Genomic DNA, 16,250 nt, shown 5'->3' with positions numbered 1-16,250 from the left:
ATATTAGGGTGAAGCAAGTAGAAATTTAAAGTACCTCTGCTTTACAGTCTATTGCACACACACACTCACTCACTCACTGACTTGCCAGAAACAATTTGATTGCCTAGGCTAACAACAAAGGAAGTCTACTTTTACAGTAAATGATGTAGCCTGGGGAAATTGGGACAATTTAGAGTCAGAAGTGAACCTAATCCAAACTATATGTCCTATGTAAGAGGAAAGTGAGGTCCAGAGAGATGAGTGCCTAGCTCAAAAGTCACTACTTGTGAGACTGTCAAAGTCATGGTCAGATCTCAGTATTCTGACTCTCTATCAAGTGCTTTCCACTAGACACACTAATTATTGGTAGCCTGTCTGAGGGAAATAAATCATAGCCCCAAGTAGAAGTGGAATCCACGTTGGCACAGTTGGGTGGTGCTACATACTCACACATTCTCAGGATTCACTGAGAAAGTAGGGAAAGTCTTCCAAATTTCCTCCCTATACATACTCTACATGTAGAGAATAGGATTTTATACTATACAGGAATCAGTCTTAATAATCTGGTTAACAGGTAGGCTCTCTTCCTCTACACAGCCCTTTACTTGATATGTCCACAGGAATCCTTTTAAACAAGTAGGGGTGCAGATCAACATGGATATGACTATTAGCTCTTCTGACCCATCTCACAAGTCAGTGTCAACAGTTATCTATTACTATAATGTTGTATCCTAGGTAAGAGTCTCCATTATTGTTCTAATTATTTGGAATCTATAAAAAGAGTGGGTATGTGCAGCAAAGAATTAACCTTACCCAAAGAGGGGTCCAGTCTTTGCTCCTGGCTACTGGGAGGTGATCTCTAGGCGCCTGGGATGTCCTGCCTGACAGAAGTGTCTTTGTCTGTGGGCTTTGGCCACCAGACAGTCTATCAACATGATTTATAATGGGTGTTTTGATCCACGCTGTATCAGCTCAGACCTCTGGAGCAGTGGGAGACTAAAAGTATTCAGGAGGGGCTGGAGATTAATGGTCAACCACAAGGGCAGTGTGAGATTGAGCCCCAGTAAAAACTCTGGACATCAAAGCCTCAGATAAGCTTCTCTAGTTGCAATATTCTATGCATATTGTCACATATTGTGGCTGGGAGGAAGTAATGCAGGTAATGACCTCCATGACTCCACAGGGATAAGATGACCAAAAGCTCTATGTTTGGACCCCTCCTGGACTCTGTCCTATTCATCTCTTCCCTTGGCTGATTAATTTATATGCTTTCACTATAATAAAACTGGAGATGTGAGCACAGCACTTCCCTGAGCTCTGCGAATAGTTCTAGTGAATCATTGAATGTGAGGGTGGTGATGGGGCCCCTAAGTTTGTACCCAGCTGGTCTGAAGTGAGGTGGTTCTGGGGACCCCTGAACTTGCAGGTAGTGAGTGTTGAAGTTAGGGCAGTTTTTTGGGGACTGTTCCCTCAGACTTCGCAGTTTGGCTAAACTCATTGCTGCGTGATGGTGAAAGTGAGGGTGAGAAAAGATCAGGTAAGATTAGGTATGATTCTTAATGGGGAAGTCTATGAAATTGGTGAGTTCAGGGGCTTGTATTTGGGAAAAGGTACATTTAGGGAAGTCTCTCCTAGATGGGAGGTAAGAGATCAAAATTCTGCCAGAAAAGTTAGATCCCTTTGACGAGTAAGACCCACTTCAGACCAACTGAGTGACAGTCCTCACAGAGTGACCTTAGACAAATGACTTCAAGACTTAGTCAAATGCAGCTATTATATATGTGATAGTTAAAACCGATGACATATGTGGAAATATCTTAAAGTTACCTCACATAAATGTGAAAACAAAATGCCATAATCATTTCAGAAACATCTGAGTGCAACTATTACAAATTGAGCTGTATTGGACAAGACTTTCTTGACATTTCCCCTCTCAAATTAAAAACGTCTTTCACTAAGTTTTTAAATGTCACATTTTTTCATTCCAAGTTATCTTGATTTTTCTGTGTGTTCTCCAACGAGGAACATTTAGATCTAAAAAACTGGGGTGTTTAAGAAAAGCAATTCACATATTTCAATTTGTCTCCAAATTTCTTATCACCTCCTAGAGTGTCCGATTTGTCTCTCCTCCACTCCCGACGTCATGGGTTCAAACTTTTCAGAATGTAACATTTAAAAATGATGCCTCAGCGTGAGGTTAATTTTTCTGAAGTAAAGGTTCCGGGTGAACGGTTTTAGAGTTTTCCCAGAGGCAGAAAGTCGTGCTTCTGGGGCGTAACCTACAGGGTAAGTCACCGGGAGTGTGCTGGGCCGTGGGGGAAGGTCTGGGTGGGCATTTTTGGGAGCCTCTCGCGAGTTGGAGGGAGTCTAGGGGCGGCGCACCAAATGGGTGAGCGTCGGTGAATCGGCGCGCGGGACCTCGCTCGGAAGTGGCGCGGCTGGGCAGGGCAGGGCCGGGGGAAGCCCCTTTCCCACCTGGATTAAGATGGATCCGACAGGGTCGTGGTTTTCAGTGTTCTGTGCCATGGCTAGGTCAGGGAACGGCTACCTCCACGGAGGCGCGGTTTCCAAGCACGGAAACCTTCAGCGGGAGCCGCTCGTCCCCATGGCAACACCGCGCGCGACCTGGCCTGTTCCACGCTGGGAGCGGAAGGGGGTCTAGGGGCGGGGTCAGGCCAGCCTGGTCATTCCGAGAACGCCCTCTCCGGCCTGTCTCCCCCTCGCGCCGGCGGCCGTGGTGCAGCCCAAGGCGGAAGCGGCTGCCTGACGGAACCGGCTCGCGAGCGCAGCTATGGCTGCTGGCGTACCCTGTGCGTTGGTCACCAGCTGCTCCTCCGCCTTCTCTGGAGACCAGCTGGTCCAACGTGAGTAGATAGGCGCCTGGGCCGACCTCCAAGGCCCCTGAGCCTCGGCGGGCGACGGACCCAGCACCACGGCCTCTCTGGGCCTTGTCCCCGCCGCGGGCCCTGCGTTCTTCCTCCAGTCAGTGGAGGCGCCCAGTCTCCCCAGGTGGCTGCCCCTAGCTCTTAATCTCGTGCTTTTCTGCCCACCCGGCCTTCTTCGGCGTTCCTTTCGGCTTCCTGTGTAAAGTGAGACTGATTTCCCGCTCTGCCCAGCCCAGCCCACAGGTTTTTGCGAGGATCCGTTGAGATGAACCTGAAGGCTCTCCGGAAATTGCGCTAGGTTACAGGAGTGTAAGGTGCTGGAATTGTTGATATCGTGATGTTGCTATCCTTGCTGCTCCGGAAGAGAGTGTTTACTCTGAATTCTGAAGTTTATTCTGCGTATTTACTCTGAAGTTTATTCTGCTTCTTAATGTGTACATTATAAGACTTGTTAGCTTTGTCCCCTCCACTCTAGTTATTCACGCCTTTCTTCTGAGGCATGGGCTCTCCGCCAACATGAGTTTTTGGGTATGATTGGGCTAGTGCTTTTGCTTATAGACCCTCATAATGGCTGTCAGACTTACTAACTCTTAAAAGAGAGAACATGGGACTGGATCATAAGCCAACTCTACTAAAGGGTTCTGTGAAGTTGAATTATAGGTAACTCAAGACTTCTGTTTTAAGTGTATGGCTTAGAATCAGAGCAGTGACTTAGCTGTATGATCTCGAGCAAGTCACCTAACCTACCTACATTCCTTCCTTCTTTTCTTTCTTTTTTTTTTTTTTTTAAAAGAGACGGGATCTTGCTCTGTCGCCCGGGCTGGAGCGCAGTGATGCGATCATAGCTCACTTCAGCCTCGAACTCCTGGGCTCAAGCGATCCTCCTGCCTCAGTCTCCCGAGTAACTGGGACTGCAGGCTCACACCACGAACCCTGGCTAATTTTTTTATTTTTTGTAGAGCCAGAGTCTTGCTATGTTGCTCAGGCTGGTCTCCAACTCGTGGTTTCAAGTGATCCTCCTGTCTTGGCCTCCCTAAGTGCTGAGATTACAGGCGTGAGCCACTGTGCCTGGCTACCCTTCACTTTCTCTTTTCTCTCCTTTTTTTTATTTTTGTTTTGAGATAGGGTCTCACTCTGCTGCCCAGGCTGTAGTGCAGTGGCGTTATCTCGGCTCACTGCAACCTCTGCCTCCTGGGCTCAAGCCATCCCCCTACCTCAGCCTCCCAAGTATCTGGGACTACAGGTGGGTGCCACCACGCCCGGATAATTGCCCCCCCCCCCCCCCCCCCCCGTCATACGGGGTTTGGCCATGTTGCCCAGGCTGGTCTGGAACTCCTGTGCTCAAGTGATCTGCCTGCCTTGGCCACCCAAAGTGCTGGGATTACAGGTGTGAGTCACCACCGTGCCCGGCCCCTTCACCTTCTATCTATAAAATAGGGATAATTTTCACAGGATTGTGCTTATCCCCGAGTCTGGCACATAGTAAACATTTGATAAATCATAGACATTATTATTAAGGCACATTACTATCTCTGTAACCCTCAATTTCCTGATCCTTAAAATGGGGCATATGAGCCTATTTCAGGAGTATTTGAAGGACAGATGATGTGACATTTTGAACACACTTTGTAAACTGTAAAGCATTGTATAATTATAATTTCTTTGCTACACCTGTCAAATGACAGAATTAGGTAAGATGTCCCTTCAGTGCAGATATTATATGACTTAGTTATCATTTGTGATCACTTAGAAAGTTCCTTGCTAGGGTAAAAGCTTAATTATAGTATTTAACTAAGTGGTAACTAACTGGTCTAATTAGGCCATTTTCTTACCTTTAAGCAGTGCTCCTTCCCATTTCCTCCCTTCCCTCCTTTCTTCCTTCTTTTCTTCCTTCCTTCCTCTTTTTTCTTTAATTGTTTCATTGTAAAACTAGTGCATACTAAGTAAAACTTAACATACAGAGAAAAGAAAATAGCCATAGTCTCATTACGCAACTACAAATACTGCTAACGTTTCTTTCCAGTCTTTTTTTCCATTGCAGTTTCTTTTTTTTTTTTTTTTTTGAGAGGGAGTCTGGCTCTGTCGCCCAGGCTGGAGTGCAGTGGCGCAATCTCAGCTCACTGCAAGCTCCGCCTCCTGGGTTCACGCCATTCTCCTGCCTCAGCCTCCCGAGTAGCTGGGACTACAGGCGCCCGCCACCACGCCCGGCTAATTTTTTTTTGTATTTTTAGTAGAGACGGGGTTTCACCATGTTAGCCAGGATGGTCTCGATCTCCTGACCTCGTGATCCGCCCGCCTCGGCCTCCCAAAGTGCTGGGATTACAGGCGTGAGCCACCACGCCCGGCCTGCAGTTTCTTAAAAAGAAATAATTGTAATTACATTTGATACACAATTATTTCTGTTTTTTAAAGTTTTTTAAATACACAGTTCTTATCCTCAGATTTATCAAAAATTAGTTTCTCACATATATCCATCTAGTGAGTAAACCAGAATTTGCTCTAGATTCTTAAAGATGTAACTAACTTTCCAAAAGACTTACATGCATTAGGAATCCTATTAGCGATACATGGAAGTCTTTTCAAGACAATCTCAGGAATATTAATTATTCTAAATGCTATGGTGCTCTGTTGTGTGCTTTAATGATCCCAATCAGCAAACATGGTCACTGCCTTGAAGTAGCTGATTACCTGTAGTTAGCAAATAGTAACATTGTACTTCTGTAAAGTGTATTAGCATTATTGGGGGTAAAATTAATTCTGTAAAATAATCCATTTTATCTCTGTATATAAAATGCTCTTAGATAATTCCGGTTCGGGTTAAAATCAGATGACCTTTCCATTGCAACTCGTTACTGTCATGTAGTAAAAAATAAAAGAAGAACCGCTAGTGAGCAGATTACTTGAATAAGGAAAAGTGAACCATGAAAGAGGGCTTATCATTTCTTCCAAGGTTGTGAATAGGGTAGCAGTGGATAGCGTTAAAATGAAGTATTTGCTGAGCATTCATTCTTTGACTGTAATTAAAGCTGGGATTAAATTAATCACAGGTTGACTCTAATTTTGAGGTAAGAGATGCAGCCCGCATAATATTTTGTCAAGTGTTTGGTGATATTAGGCCGTAGAATAGTTTTGGGTTGAATTGGATCTACCTTTTTGGGAAAGTTTGGTTCTACTTCATGTATCAGCGAGAGAAACCTTTAGGGTTCTCCAATTTCTCTTTCTTTGGACATCTGATCTATCTTAGTGCTTTTAACCACCAGTGGGAAATATAACCAAATAACAGCTTATTAGAATTATTCTTAAAACAGTCCAAATGCAGTGGTGCATGCTTGGAATTCCAACACTGTGGGAGGCCAGGACGGGAGGATCACTTGAGCACAGGAGTTCAAGACCAGCCTGGGCAACATAGGGAGACCTAGTCTCTACAAAATAAAAATAAAAATGTTAACAAATTAGCCGGGCATAATGGTATGTGCCTGTCGTCCTAGCTCCTTGGGAGGCTGAGGTGGGAGGATTGCTTGAGCCTGGGAGATCGAGGCTGTAGTGAGTTGTGATGGTGCTACTGCCCTCCAGCCTAGGTGACAGAGCGACACCCTGTCTCACACACACACACACACACACACGCACACACACACACGCACTTAAAATAAGAATCAGTAGGCCTCTACTATGCATAAAGTGCATGCATGGACTTCATTAGAAACTTTTTGTCAGTCAAAGGCCTTAGTTGGCAGTATTCTGGGTGGATGTCTGACATCGGATAAAAGGGGCATTACTGACAGGGTAGATTTTTTATTTTACTTTATTTTATTTTATTTTATTTTATTTTAATTTTTGAGATGGAGTCTCGCTCTGTTGCCCGGGCTGGAGTGCAGTGGCACGATCTCGGCTCACTGCAAGCTCCGCCTCCTGGGCTCGCGCCATTCTCCTGCCTCAGCCTCCTGAGTAGCTGGGACTACAGGCGCCCACCACCAAGCTCGGGTAATTTTTTGTATTTTTTAGTAGAGACGGGGTTTCACTGTGTTAGACAGGATGGTCTCCATCTCTTGACCTCGTGATCCACCCGCCTCAGCCTCCCAAAGTGCTGGGATTACAAGCATGAGCCACCGCACCTGGCGACAGGGTAGATTTTTTAGAGGGAAATGAAGCCTCAGGATGCTTGAGGGACTTGTAATACACGATATGAGAGCAAATATCTACTCCATGGCCAGAGCTCTTTCCACCTCACATATATTTTACAAAAGTTTTACTTTATTCTGGAAAAGTATATTCTGATGAATATTTATTAAACACAGAGACAGTCTCTGTTCCAGTTACTGCAGCTAAAATAATGCCTAAGATACTGTTTCTGCCCTTGAGAGGAATGTAGAAAGTGTATCCTCCATGTGCTAGGCATGGTGGCTCACGCCTGTAATCCCAGCACTTTGGGAGGTTAAGGCAGGCAAATCACTTGAGGTCAGGAGTTTGAAACCAACCTGGCCAACATGGAGAAACCCCGTCTCTACTAAAAATTCAAAAATTAGCTGGGCACGGTGGTGCGTGCCTATAATCCTAGCTACTCAGGTGGCTGAGGCAGGAGGGTCACTTGAACCCAGCAGGCAGAGGTTGCAGTGAGCCGAGATCATGCCACTGCACACCACCCTGGGTGACAGTGGGACCCTGCCTCAAAGTCTCAAGAAAAGAAAAAAAAGAAAGAAAGAAAGTGTATGCTCCACCTGTGAAAATATTAAAATGAAGATACGTAAGTTTTAACATCTTAGTCTACTTCCCTAGAAGGAACTTTAGATAGAAAAGTGCCTGGAAACTTGTTTGGTTTTAAAGTATGTAATGCCAACTCAGCAACTGTAGTCCATTCAGTTTCTACATCTGAACAAAATTCTTCCTTTTAGTGAAATGTAGAAATTTAGAGCTCTTATAATAATAGCACACATTTATATGTATATCTGTACTCTTCCCAAACATGTTTTCACATTTAGTTTGGTCTTTGTATCCCTGTGAAGGTAGGTTGTGTCCATTTTGCAGATGAAGAAACTGTGTTTTGGAAATACTAAATGACTTGCCCAGGTGCTGGGGCATATGTTCAAATTCAGGATTTATATGCATAGGAATGTGTGAATGTAATGTGTTGAGATTCCTTAGCAGTCAGAACTATTTTAATTTAAGGTGGTGGCACTGGTGTAAGCAATGAGAGAGACGATTAACCCCTAAACGGTTTTAAAATATGCTCACATTGCCATTTGGGATGATTAAAGTCTTAATTCTGAATGGAGGGGAAAAAAATTGTTGCCATCGAAACCAATAAATGGAGCATTATTTAATATGTGTATTAAATTAAATACATATTAAAAAAGAGCATTATGCATACCTGATAGGTAGTCTAACAGTGTCTGGATTTTTATTTTCTCAATTGAGTGAACTCAGAGATGCTATGTATTGGTGATTCTTACCGTACAGGATTAACATTAAAAATAAAGGGTTATTTGAGATCATTTCTAACATCTCTTCTAGGTGTAAAATTCTGTGTTATGGGCCAGGCACGGTGGCTCACGCCTGTAATCCCAGCACTTTGGGAGTCCGAGGGGGGCTGATCACCTGAGGTCAGGAGTTTGAGAGCAGCCTGGCCAACATAGTGAAACCCCATCTCTACTAAAAATGCAAAAATTAGCCAGGTGTGGTGGTGCGCACCTGTAATCCGAGCTACTCGGGAGGCTGAGGCAGGAGGATTGCTTGAACCCGGGAGGCGGAGGTTCTAGGAAGCTCAGATCACGCCACTGCACTCCAGTGTGGGTGACAGAGTGAGACCTAGTCTTAAAAAAAAAAAAATTCTGTGTTATTATGTTACTTATTTTTATGCAAGATTTATATAATGCTTCTTGACTTAATTTTTTTCTCTTTTAGTTTTTGAAAACTTAGGAATCAAGCCTTATTTTAAGGTTGCAGTAGATGGAGTAGAAAATTTAGTTATGGAGTAGAAAATTTAACCTTTTGTGTTTGAAATTCACATGCATTTACCCATAGAAATAACCCTCCGGTCCTCAGGTTTCTGAAACTGCAAAACCAGAAAGCACAATTATATAATGGGTAAACTAGGCCTTGGAGAGTTACACAGGAAAGCCAGCCATATTCATGACATTGCTTCTTTGGAAAACATGCATTCTTCTGCAAGATTGGGAATTTGTTTCTAGGTCTGTCAGACTCCTATACTTGCAAAAGTATCTTGAAGTAATTTACTAAAGAGAACATTGTTATTTCAAAGGTAGAGGCTATTGTGCTGCTTTGACACCATTGTCTAGCAACAGAATGGGGATAAAAGCTTGAGTCTTCAAATGTGTGTTTTTCTGTAGCTTCTTTAAGTATTTTGAGTGCACTCTTTGGTTTACTCTGGGAATAAGTAATTTTTACTTAAGCAAAGTTACTTATTTTGTTGTGGTAAGAGGATTCTGCCTTTGATTGGATTGTATATTTCCATGTCTTTATTTTCTTCAAAGAATGGAAGATTGGGCCAGCAAGATGTACCACAAGGGCCTAGAGTTGTCATCACAGAGTGATTCAGTAGATGGTCAGATGAGGGCAGTGATTTCAACTGATGACTGGGGTGAGGGAACTGATTGTTTTTAGCTATGATACTTAATATGTTTACATTTTTTCAACCAACATTAAAAGAAGGATTGATTTTTATGTTTATTAAAAGAGGGAGGTTGTCATCAATCTAAAGAGGAAGAGAAGCGTAAATGTTCATACTTTCTTCAGACCCAAAGGGACTTAAAAAAAACATGTCCACATTACATTCCAGTATGTGTGTATGTGAAGTTAAAGTTCAGTAAAGCTGTGGTTTCCCAAAGTTGTTCAGTTCCCAAAAGCTGGGGAGCTAAGATTCAATTCCAGTTCTATACATGTAAAATATGGTCAACTTAGCAACTAGACTGTGTGTATTCAGAGTGCGGGTAGCAGTAGGAGAAATTGCAGTAGGTGATTTTACTATTAAAATGAAAACTATGGCTCTCAAAATCAGTTTACAATTAGTTTATTTTTTGATGGTAGTTGAAGCCTTAGTAGATAAAGTGTGATAAGTTAGATAATAAATGAAAATGACTCTATTGGTATGCAGTTTGTTTCCTTACTTGTGGAGTAGAGAATTTGACTTTTCGTGCAAAGTTTTAGACTAGTTTTTTAGATATTGTTGATGTGTGAAATGATTATAAGGTGTCCTTTCATTAAATGGCATACCCGTAAATGAGGGGGTGGCGGAGAGTAGGAGGAGAAATACCAGTGGAACAGTATTACACATCAGCCCATATTGTACAAAACCACTTATGACACAGAAAATATTTTATCATCCTGGAGGGTTCTGAGCATGTTTAGAATCAGACTTTTATTTCTGCACCATTTAACTGCTTTGTTTTTGTATGGCAAAAGGTAAAAATCTAGAAAGTATGCAGTGGTCATTTGGTTTAAACAACTTACTGCCTTTTCTCTTAAGGAATATGCCCCAGTAATTCCCCAACAAATAATGACACTCAACAAATAATGCAATCTGATATAAAATCATTTTTTATAAGGTCAAGGTGTGTCTGGAATTGGTTCCTTCCAGTGGGTTCTTGGTCTCACTGACTTCAAGAATGAAGCCGTGGACCCTTGTGGTGAGTGTCCGGAGTTTCTTCCTTCTGGTGGGTTCGTGGTCTCGCTGACTTCAGGAGTGAAGCCGCAGACCTTCGCAGTGAGTGTTACAGCTCTTAAAGGTGGTGTGTCCAGAGTTGTTTGTTTCTCCCAGTGGGTTCTTGGTCTCGCTGACTTCAGGAATGAAGTTGCAGACCCTCACGGTGAGTGTTACAACTCATAAAGGTAGTACGGACCCAAAGAGTGAGCAGCAGCAAGATTTATTGCAAAGAGCAAAAGAACAAAGCTTCCACAGCATGGAAGGGGACACGAGCGGGTTGCTGCTGCTGGCTTGGGTGGCCAGCTTTTATTCGCTTATTTGGCCCGCCCACATCCTGCTGATTGGTCCATTTTACAGAATGCTGATTGGTGCATTTACAATCCTTTAGCTAGACACAGAGTGCTGATTGGTGCGTTTTTGCAGAGTGCTGATTGGTACATTTACAATCCTTTAGCTAGACACAGAGTGCTGATTGGTGTGTTTTTACAGAGTGCTGATCGGTGTGTTTACAATCCTTTAGCTAGTCCCCACTCGACCCAGGAAGTCCAGCTGGCTTCACCTCTCAATCCCCTCTCTAAACAGGCCACCCCAACTGCTGTTGGGAATTGGGCGATGACTGCTCTAGCTACTCCCTGCTGGATAGGGGCGAAGAAGGGGCCCTGCAGTTGTAGTGTCCTCTAGAGGGGAAGTCTTTAGGCCAGTGAAAGGGCCAACGGGTTGGTCCAGGGGTCCTCAGTAGAAGTTGTTAGTTGAGTTCGTTTGGGGTTCCATTCGTAAGACCATCTATAGCTTGATGGCCTTGATCCTAGAGGAAACAAATTTGACAAGGAGGCTAAAAATACAGGGTCCAAAGGCAAGTAATAGCAAGATGGCTGTCACGGGACCTAGAAAGGGGAGAAGTCATGTTGCCCTACTCCAGAGGTTGGTATAAGAATTTGAAAGGCGTTGTCTGATTTCAGAAGCCTTTTTCTGTAAACGCCAGGCAGCATCTCATACTATCCCTGACTGGTTAGTGTGAAAAAACACTCTTCCCCTAAGAAGGTGTAGAATTCTCCTTTCTCAGCAGTGAGGAGGTCTAGGCCTCGCGGTTTTGGAGAGTCACTGCTGCCAAAGAGTCTATTTGGGATTGTTAAGGATAGATATCATTATTTCTTGCAAACTGTCTGAGAAATCCTTTGAGAGTATGTGATAGTAGGATAATACATGTTACATTGTTAACTTTTAGCAAACTTTACTTTTGTTGAAAACCTTGTAAGTTTGGGATTTCAATTATTCTTTGCTATTAATAAGACCTCGTTCAGTCCATATTAACTTAGAATTGGTATAGATGGCTCCTTCCTGATACTGTAAGTACTTTAAGGTTTGGCTGAGTGCAAACAATGCAAACAGCTCGTGAACGTTTGAGCAGACCAGTTGTTAGGCAATTTTCCTAACTCTGCTTCTGCAAGAGTTTTCTTATCACTTACTGAATACCCATTGTGTCTTTTTCCCTTAATCGCCCTGGAGGAACCATCTATTATCCTGTCCTGAAGGGAGTTCTTCCTAGGTCTGGTCAGACCTTTGTATAGTAATTAATTAAGCTTTAGATCCCCTGTTAGGAAACCTGCTGGGTTAAGGATTTTTGATAGGAAGGCTATGGGTTGTCAGTGGCCTCAGTGCTTTCGAGCTACCCCCTTGTTTACACTGACAACAAGGTGGTGTTAGAGTGTTATAGGGTTATGGAGAAGACCTTGAATTATCAATTATAGGTTTTAAATTTACCCTGGCTTTTAAAGGAATAGGGTACATTTTTTTCTTTACTACTTTTCTCTTTTTCTCTCTTTGACTTATTCTTTGTCTCTCTCTCTTCCTCTCTTTCCTTCTCTCTTTGACTTTCTGCCTCTCTGTCTCTTCCTCTCTCTCTCTCCTTCTCTGTCTCTGTTTCTTCCTCTCTGTTTCTCTGACTTTGTCTCTTTCTCTCTTTCCTTCTGTCTTTGACTTTGTCTCTCTCTCTCTCTTTCTCTCTGACTCCCTTTGTCTGTCTCTTCCTCTCTTTTCTTCTCTCTTTGACTTTCTGCCTCTGTCTCTTCCTCTCTCTGTCTCTCTCTTTGAGTCCTTCTTTGTCTCTTCTCTTCCTCTCTCTCTCTCTCTCTCTCTGACTTTCTGTCTCTTTCTCTCCTTTCTGCTGGTCTTTCCCTGCCTCTGCCAGCCGCTTATGCTGCTCTTCTCCCCTCTTCTTCCCCTTTTCATGGCTTCAGCAGTGTAAGACTGCCACCTCTTTGGGTTTTTGCACTGCGTGCAATAACTCCATGGTTTCCTTATGATATTTAATGAGGGTTCCCCCAAAAGTTAGGAGCTCCCTTTCTTTCTATATTGCATCATGGGCATGTAGGATTAGATAAGCATACTTACTATCTGTAGCAAAGTCTCCCAGTTACAACTGAGGAGGTGGGAAAAATACCTGGTTATAGGCTGTGCCAGGATTCCTTGGATGGTAACGGACCTTGAGGACAGTTGTCTGGGACAGGAGATTAACATTGAGAAGGCGACGCCACTGTCCATGAGAAAGTCAATTTCCTGGCCGTCAATGGTTAAATGTACCCGGGGCTCAGTGAGAGTGATGACATGAGCTGGTGCTTGCCCCAGGTACCCTCAGTTGTGTTGTTGGATCATCTGGTTGGTGGCTTCTGGCCCAGAGAACCTTTGTCCTCTGGGGCAGTGCACCTTCCAGTGATTGCCTTGGCATAGTGGACATGGGTGAGGGGGCAGCTTCATTGGACAATCTTTTTAAAAGTGTCCTCACACACCACACTGATAACAAGCCCCACCAGATGATTGGCCTGCTCCGTTTTCTGTCCTCTCTGAACCACCAAGGTTTGTTTGTCTGAGGGCCATGACTAAGGCTCTGGCCTTTCTCTGATCTCGCTTTTCCTTTTGGGCCTGTTCCTCTTGGTCCCTATTATAGAACACTGAGTTTGCCAGGTTTAATAATGCCTCCAGATTTTGTTCAGGGCCCAGGGCTCACTTTTGGAGCTTTTTCCTGGTATCAGCGACTGATTGGGTAATAAACTTATCTTTTAGGATCAATTGACCCACAAGTGAGTCGGGTGACAGGGGAGTATATTTTCTTAAGGCCTCCTTAGCCGCTCGAGGAAGGCAGAAGGGTCTTCTTCCTTTCCCTGAGTTATGGTGGACATCATTGAATAATTCATGGGCTTTTTCCTAATTCTCCTTAGTCCTTCTAGAACACAGGTCAACAGATGTTTGTGACTCCAGTCCCCATGATCTGAGTTGAGGTCCCAGTGGGGATCCATACTGGGGACAGCTTGCTGACTGGTAGGGAATTTGTCCCTTTCTTTGGCTGTCATTCTGTCATTGACTTGACTAAGATACCAGTTATCTCCAAACTCTCGGGCTGCAGCTAAAGCCACATTCTTTTCATTAAAGGCCAGGGTTTGATCTAATAGCATGACATCTCTCCAAGTGAGGTCAAAGGTTTGCCCTAGACTCTGTAGGACATCTGTATACCTATCAGGATCATCTGAAAACTTCCCCAGGTTTGCCTTGATCTGCTTTAAATCAGAGAGGGAGAAGGAGACATGTACCCGGGTTGGGCCAAAGTCGCCTCCCTCTATAGCTTGAAGGGGACATAACCGATAGCCCGGTGTTTTTTGTGGCCTTTTGGAGATTTCTTTGCTTGTTTCCTTCTGGGCCAGGGAGATTAGAGGAGGCTGATCATTAATAGGAGGGGGAGCTAGAGGGACACTAGGATATGGGGGTAAGCTGAGAGGTCCTCCTGTGGGATGTAAATTGCAAGCTTTGCATAGTTGTGTATTCTTCAATGAAAAGAAAGCTTGGACATAAGGTATTTCACTCCATTTGCCTTCCCTCTTACAGAAAAGGTCAAGCTGCAGGGTAGTATTGTAATTTATACTTCCCTCAGGTGGCCATTTTTCCCTATCAGAGAGAGAATATTAGGGCCAAGCCGTAATGCAGAAAAAAATGAGCCACCTCTTTTTCAGGGTTTGTGGGTCAAATTGGTCCCAGTGGCTTAGGATGCATTTAAAGGGCGAGTGTTTCCCATCTGAAAGACAAAACCACGTTGGTTTGTTCCCCCCCCCCCCCCGCCCAAGAACCCGCAACGGTCCCTGGACCCTGCTGATCGGAATAGTTGCGCTCACCAGCACAGCAGCAGAAACACCTCTTGCCCAAGAACCTGCAACGGTCCCTGGACCCTGCTGATGGGAATAGTTGCGCTCACCGACATAGCAGCAGAAACACTAGTTTTCCTCCTAGACCACGAGGAGGACCGGGGAAGGTCAGATTTAGTGGCCCTTACTGACGCATTCTCGAAAACCTGCACCCTTGCCTGTCCTCCTAGACCACAAAGAGGACCGAGGAAGGTCGGATTTAGTGGCCCTTACTGACACATTCTTGAAAACCTGTTAGAGTCTTAAGCATTCTCCTGTTAGTGTTGGGACTTTACCCCTGTCCTATAAAGATGTTGTGCCCCAAAAATGAACTGGAGGGCCATACCCTGAGGGAGGGAAGGGATCTCCAGGGTTGGAAGAGTGATGCCTTTTGTCCTCACTTCTCATCATATGGATAGGAAGGATATCATTTCTGAGCTCCCCATATCCTAGCTTCAGGAATATATTTTGTTAGGCCTGCTAGTCTGAGGAGGGATCCTAAAATTCCAGATAAGATAGTCCCCCCACCCCCAATGGGGGCTTTGGGCAAAAATGTCTTTCTGATTGGTGAGCCCTGGTGCCTAAAGAAGGGAATAGAGTCCTGGAGTTTATACTAGAAATCATTCTTATAGGAGAAACTAGGAAAGCACCAGAGACAGTAGTTTTTAGAAGCGGGACTAGCCTCAGAGAAGAGAGGCAAGAGAAAATTTGTCTGACAGGCATTAGGACCCAGGAGGCAAGGGTCAAGATAGAAAGGATAGATGGGTGAGTCTCGTTTGGGCGACTTAACTTTGAGAGTTCTGCTCATGGCCGCAGGGTCAACCAACTTGTTGTCAGGACCCCAGAGCTGAATGGCTTTCCTCTCTGTCGACCCTTGGCTCTGCCCAGAAGTGCAGGAAAAGTGGAAGCTGGTTCCAGGCAAACCAACGCTCCCAACTCCAAAGAGTTTGGGGTTGTTAGAGAGCCCTTTCCTAGAAAGCCTGACACCCGTGTCTTTAGTCTGGCGGCCGCATTAGTCACTTTTAACTGGCCGATAGGTGCCTGGTGTTTAGCCCCCGAATTGTAAGGAAAAATAGGACAGAATAGCAAGCGAAAGGGGTCTGATGGTACTCACCACTTGGCGATAGTCCCTTCATGGTCGCCAAAATATGTCCGGAATTGGTTCCTTCTGGTGGGTTCTTGGTCTTGTTGACTTCAAGAATGAAGCCATGGACCCTCGTGGTGAGTGTTACAGTTCTTAAAGATGGTGTGTCTGGAGTTTGTTCCTTCAGATGTTCAGATGTGTCTGGAGTTTCTTCTTTCTGGTGGGTTTGTGGTCTCGCTGATTTCAGGAGTGATGCCGCAGACCTTCACAGTGAGTGTTACAGCTCTTAAAGGTGGCGCATCCAGAGTTGTTTGTTCCTCCCAGTGGGTTCGTGGTCTCACTGACTTCAGAAATAAAGTTGCAGACCCTCATGGTGAGTGTTACAGCTCATAAAGGTAGTGCGGACCGAAAGAGTGAGCAGCAGCAAGATTTATTGTGAAGAGCGAAAGAACAAAGCTTCCACAGCATGGAAGGGG

At 44.4% G+C, this 16,250-nt stretch overlaps 2 protein-coding genes across 29 annotated transcripts in view; one reads left to right on the top strand and one right to left on the bottom strand.

Annotated features, from left to right (window-relative positions):
• Positions 1-2,621, bottom strand: part of IQCH (IQ motif containing H) — a 247,006-nt gene extending 244,385 nt beyond the window's left edge. For all 24 annotated transcript variants that reach the window (XM_031002514.3, XM_031002515.3, XM_031002516.3 and 21 more), the window contains exon 1: positions 2,455-2,621. In XM_031002514.3, the coding sequence (XP_030858374.3) occupies positions 2,455-2,505 (51 nt within the window). In that variant the 5' untranslated portion in view covers positions 2,506-2,621. The remainder of the gene's footprint in view (positions 1-2,454) is intronic.
• Positions 2,208-16,250, top strand: part of AAGAB (alpha and gamma adaptin binding protein) — a 59,894-nt gene continuing 45,851 nt past the window's right edge. Inside the window, exon 1 of one of the 5 annotated variants that reach the window (XM_055362704.2) lies at positions 2,208-2,265. Coding sequence is in view for 2 of the 5 variants with exons in the window: in XM_031002509.3 (XP_030858369.1) it covers positions 2,771-2,843 (73 nt within the window). In the remaining 3 variants the exon portion in view is untranslated. The other 4 variants (XM_031002509.3, XM_055362702.2, XM_063698646.1 and 1 more) reach the window with 4 other exon arrangements.

Source organism: Gorilla gorilla, chromosome 16 (genome assembly GCF_029281585.2).
Source record: "Gorilla gorilla gorilla isolate KB3781 chromosome 16, NHGRI_mGorGor1-v2.1_pri, whole genome shotgun sequence".
NCBI classification, from domain to species: domain Eukaryota; kingdom Metazoa; phylum Chordata; class Mammalia; order Primates; family Hominidae; genus Gorilla; species Gorilla gorilla.
This window is presented reverse-complemented; position numbering and strand designations above follow the sequence as displayed.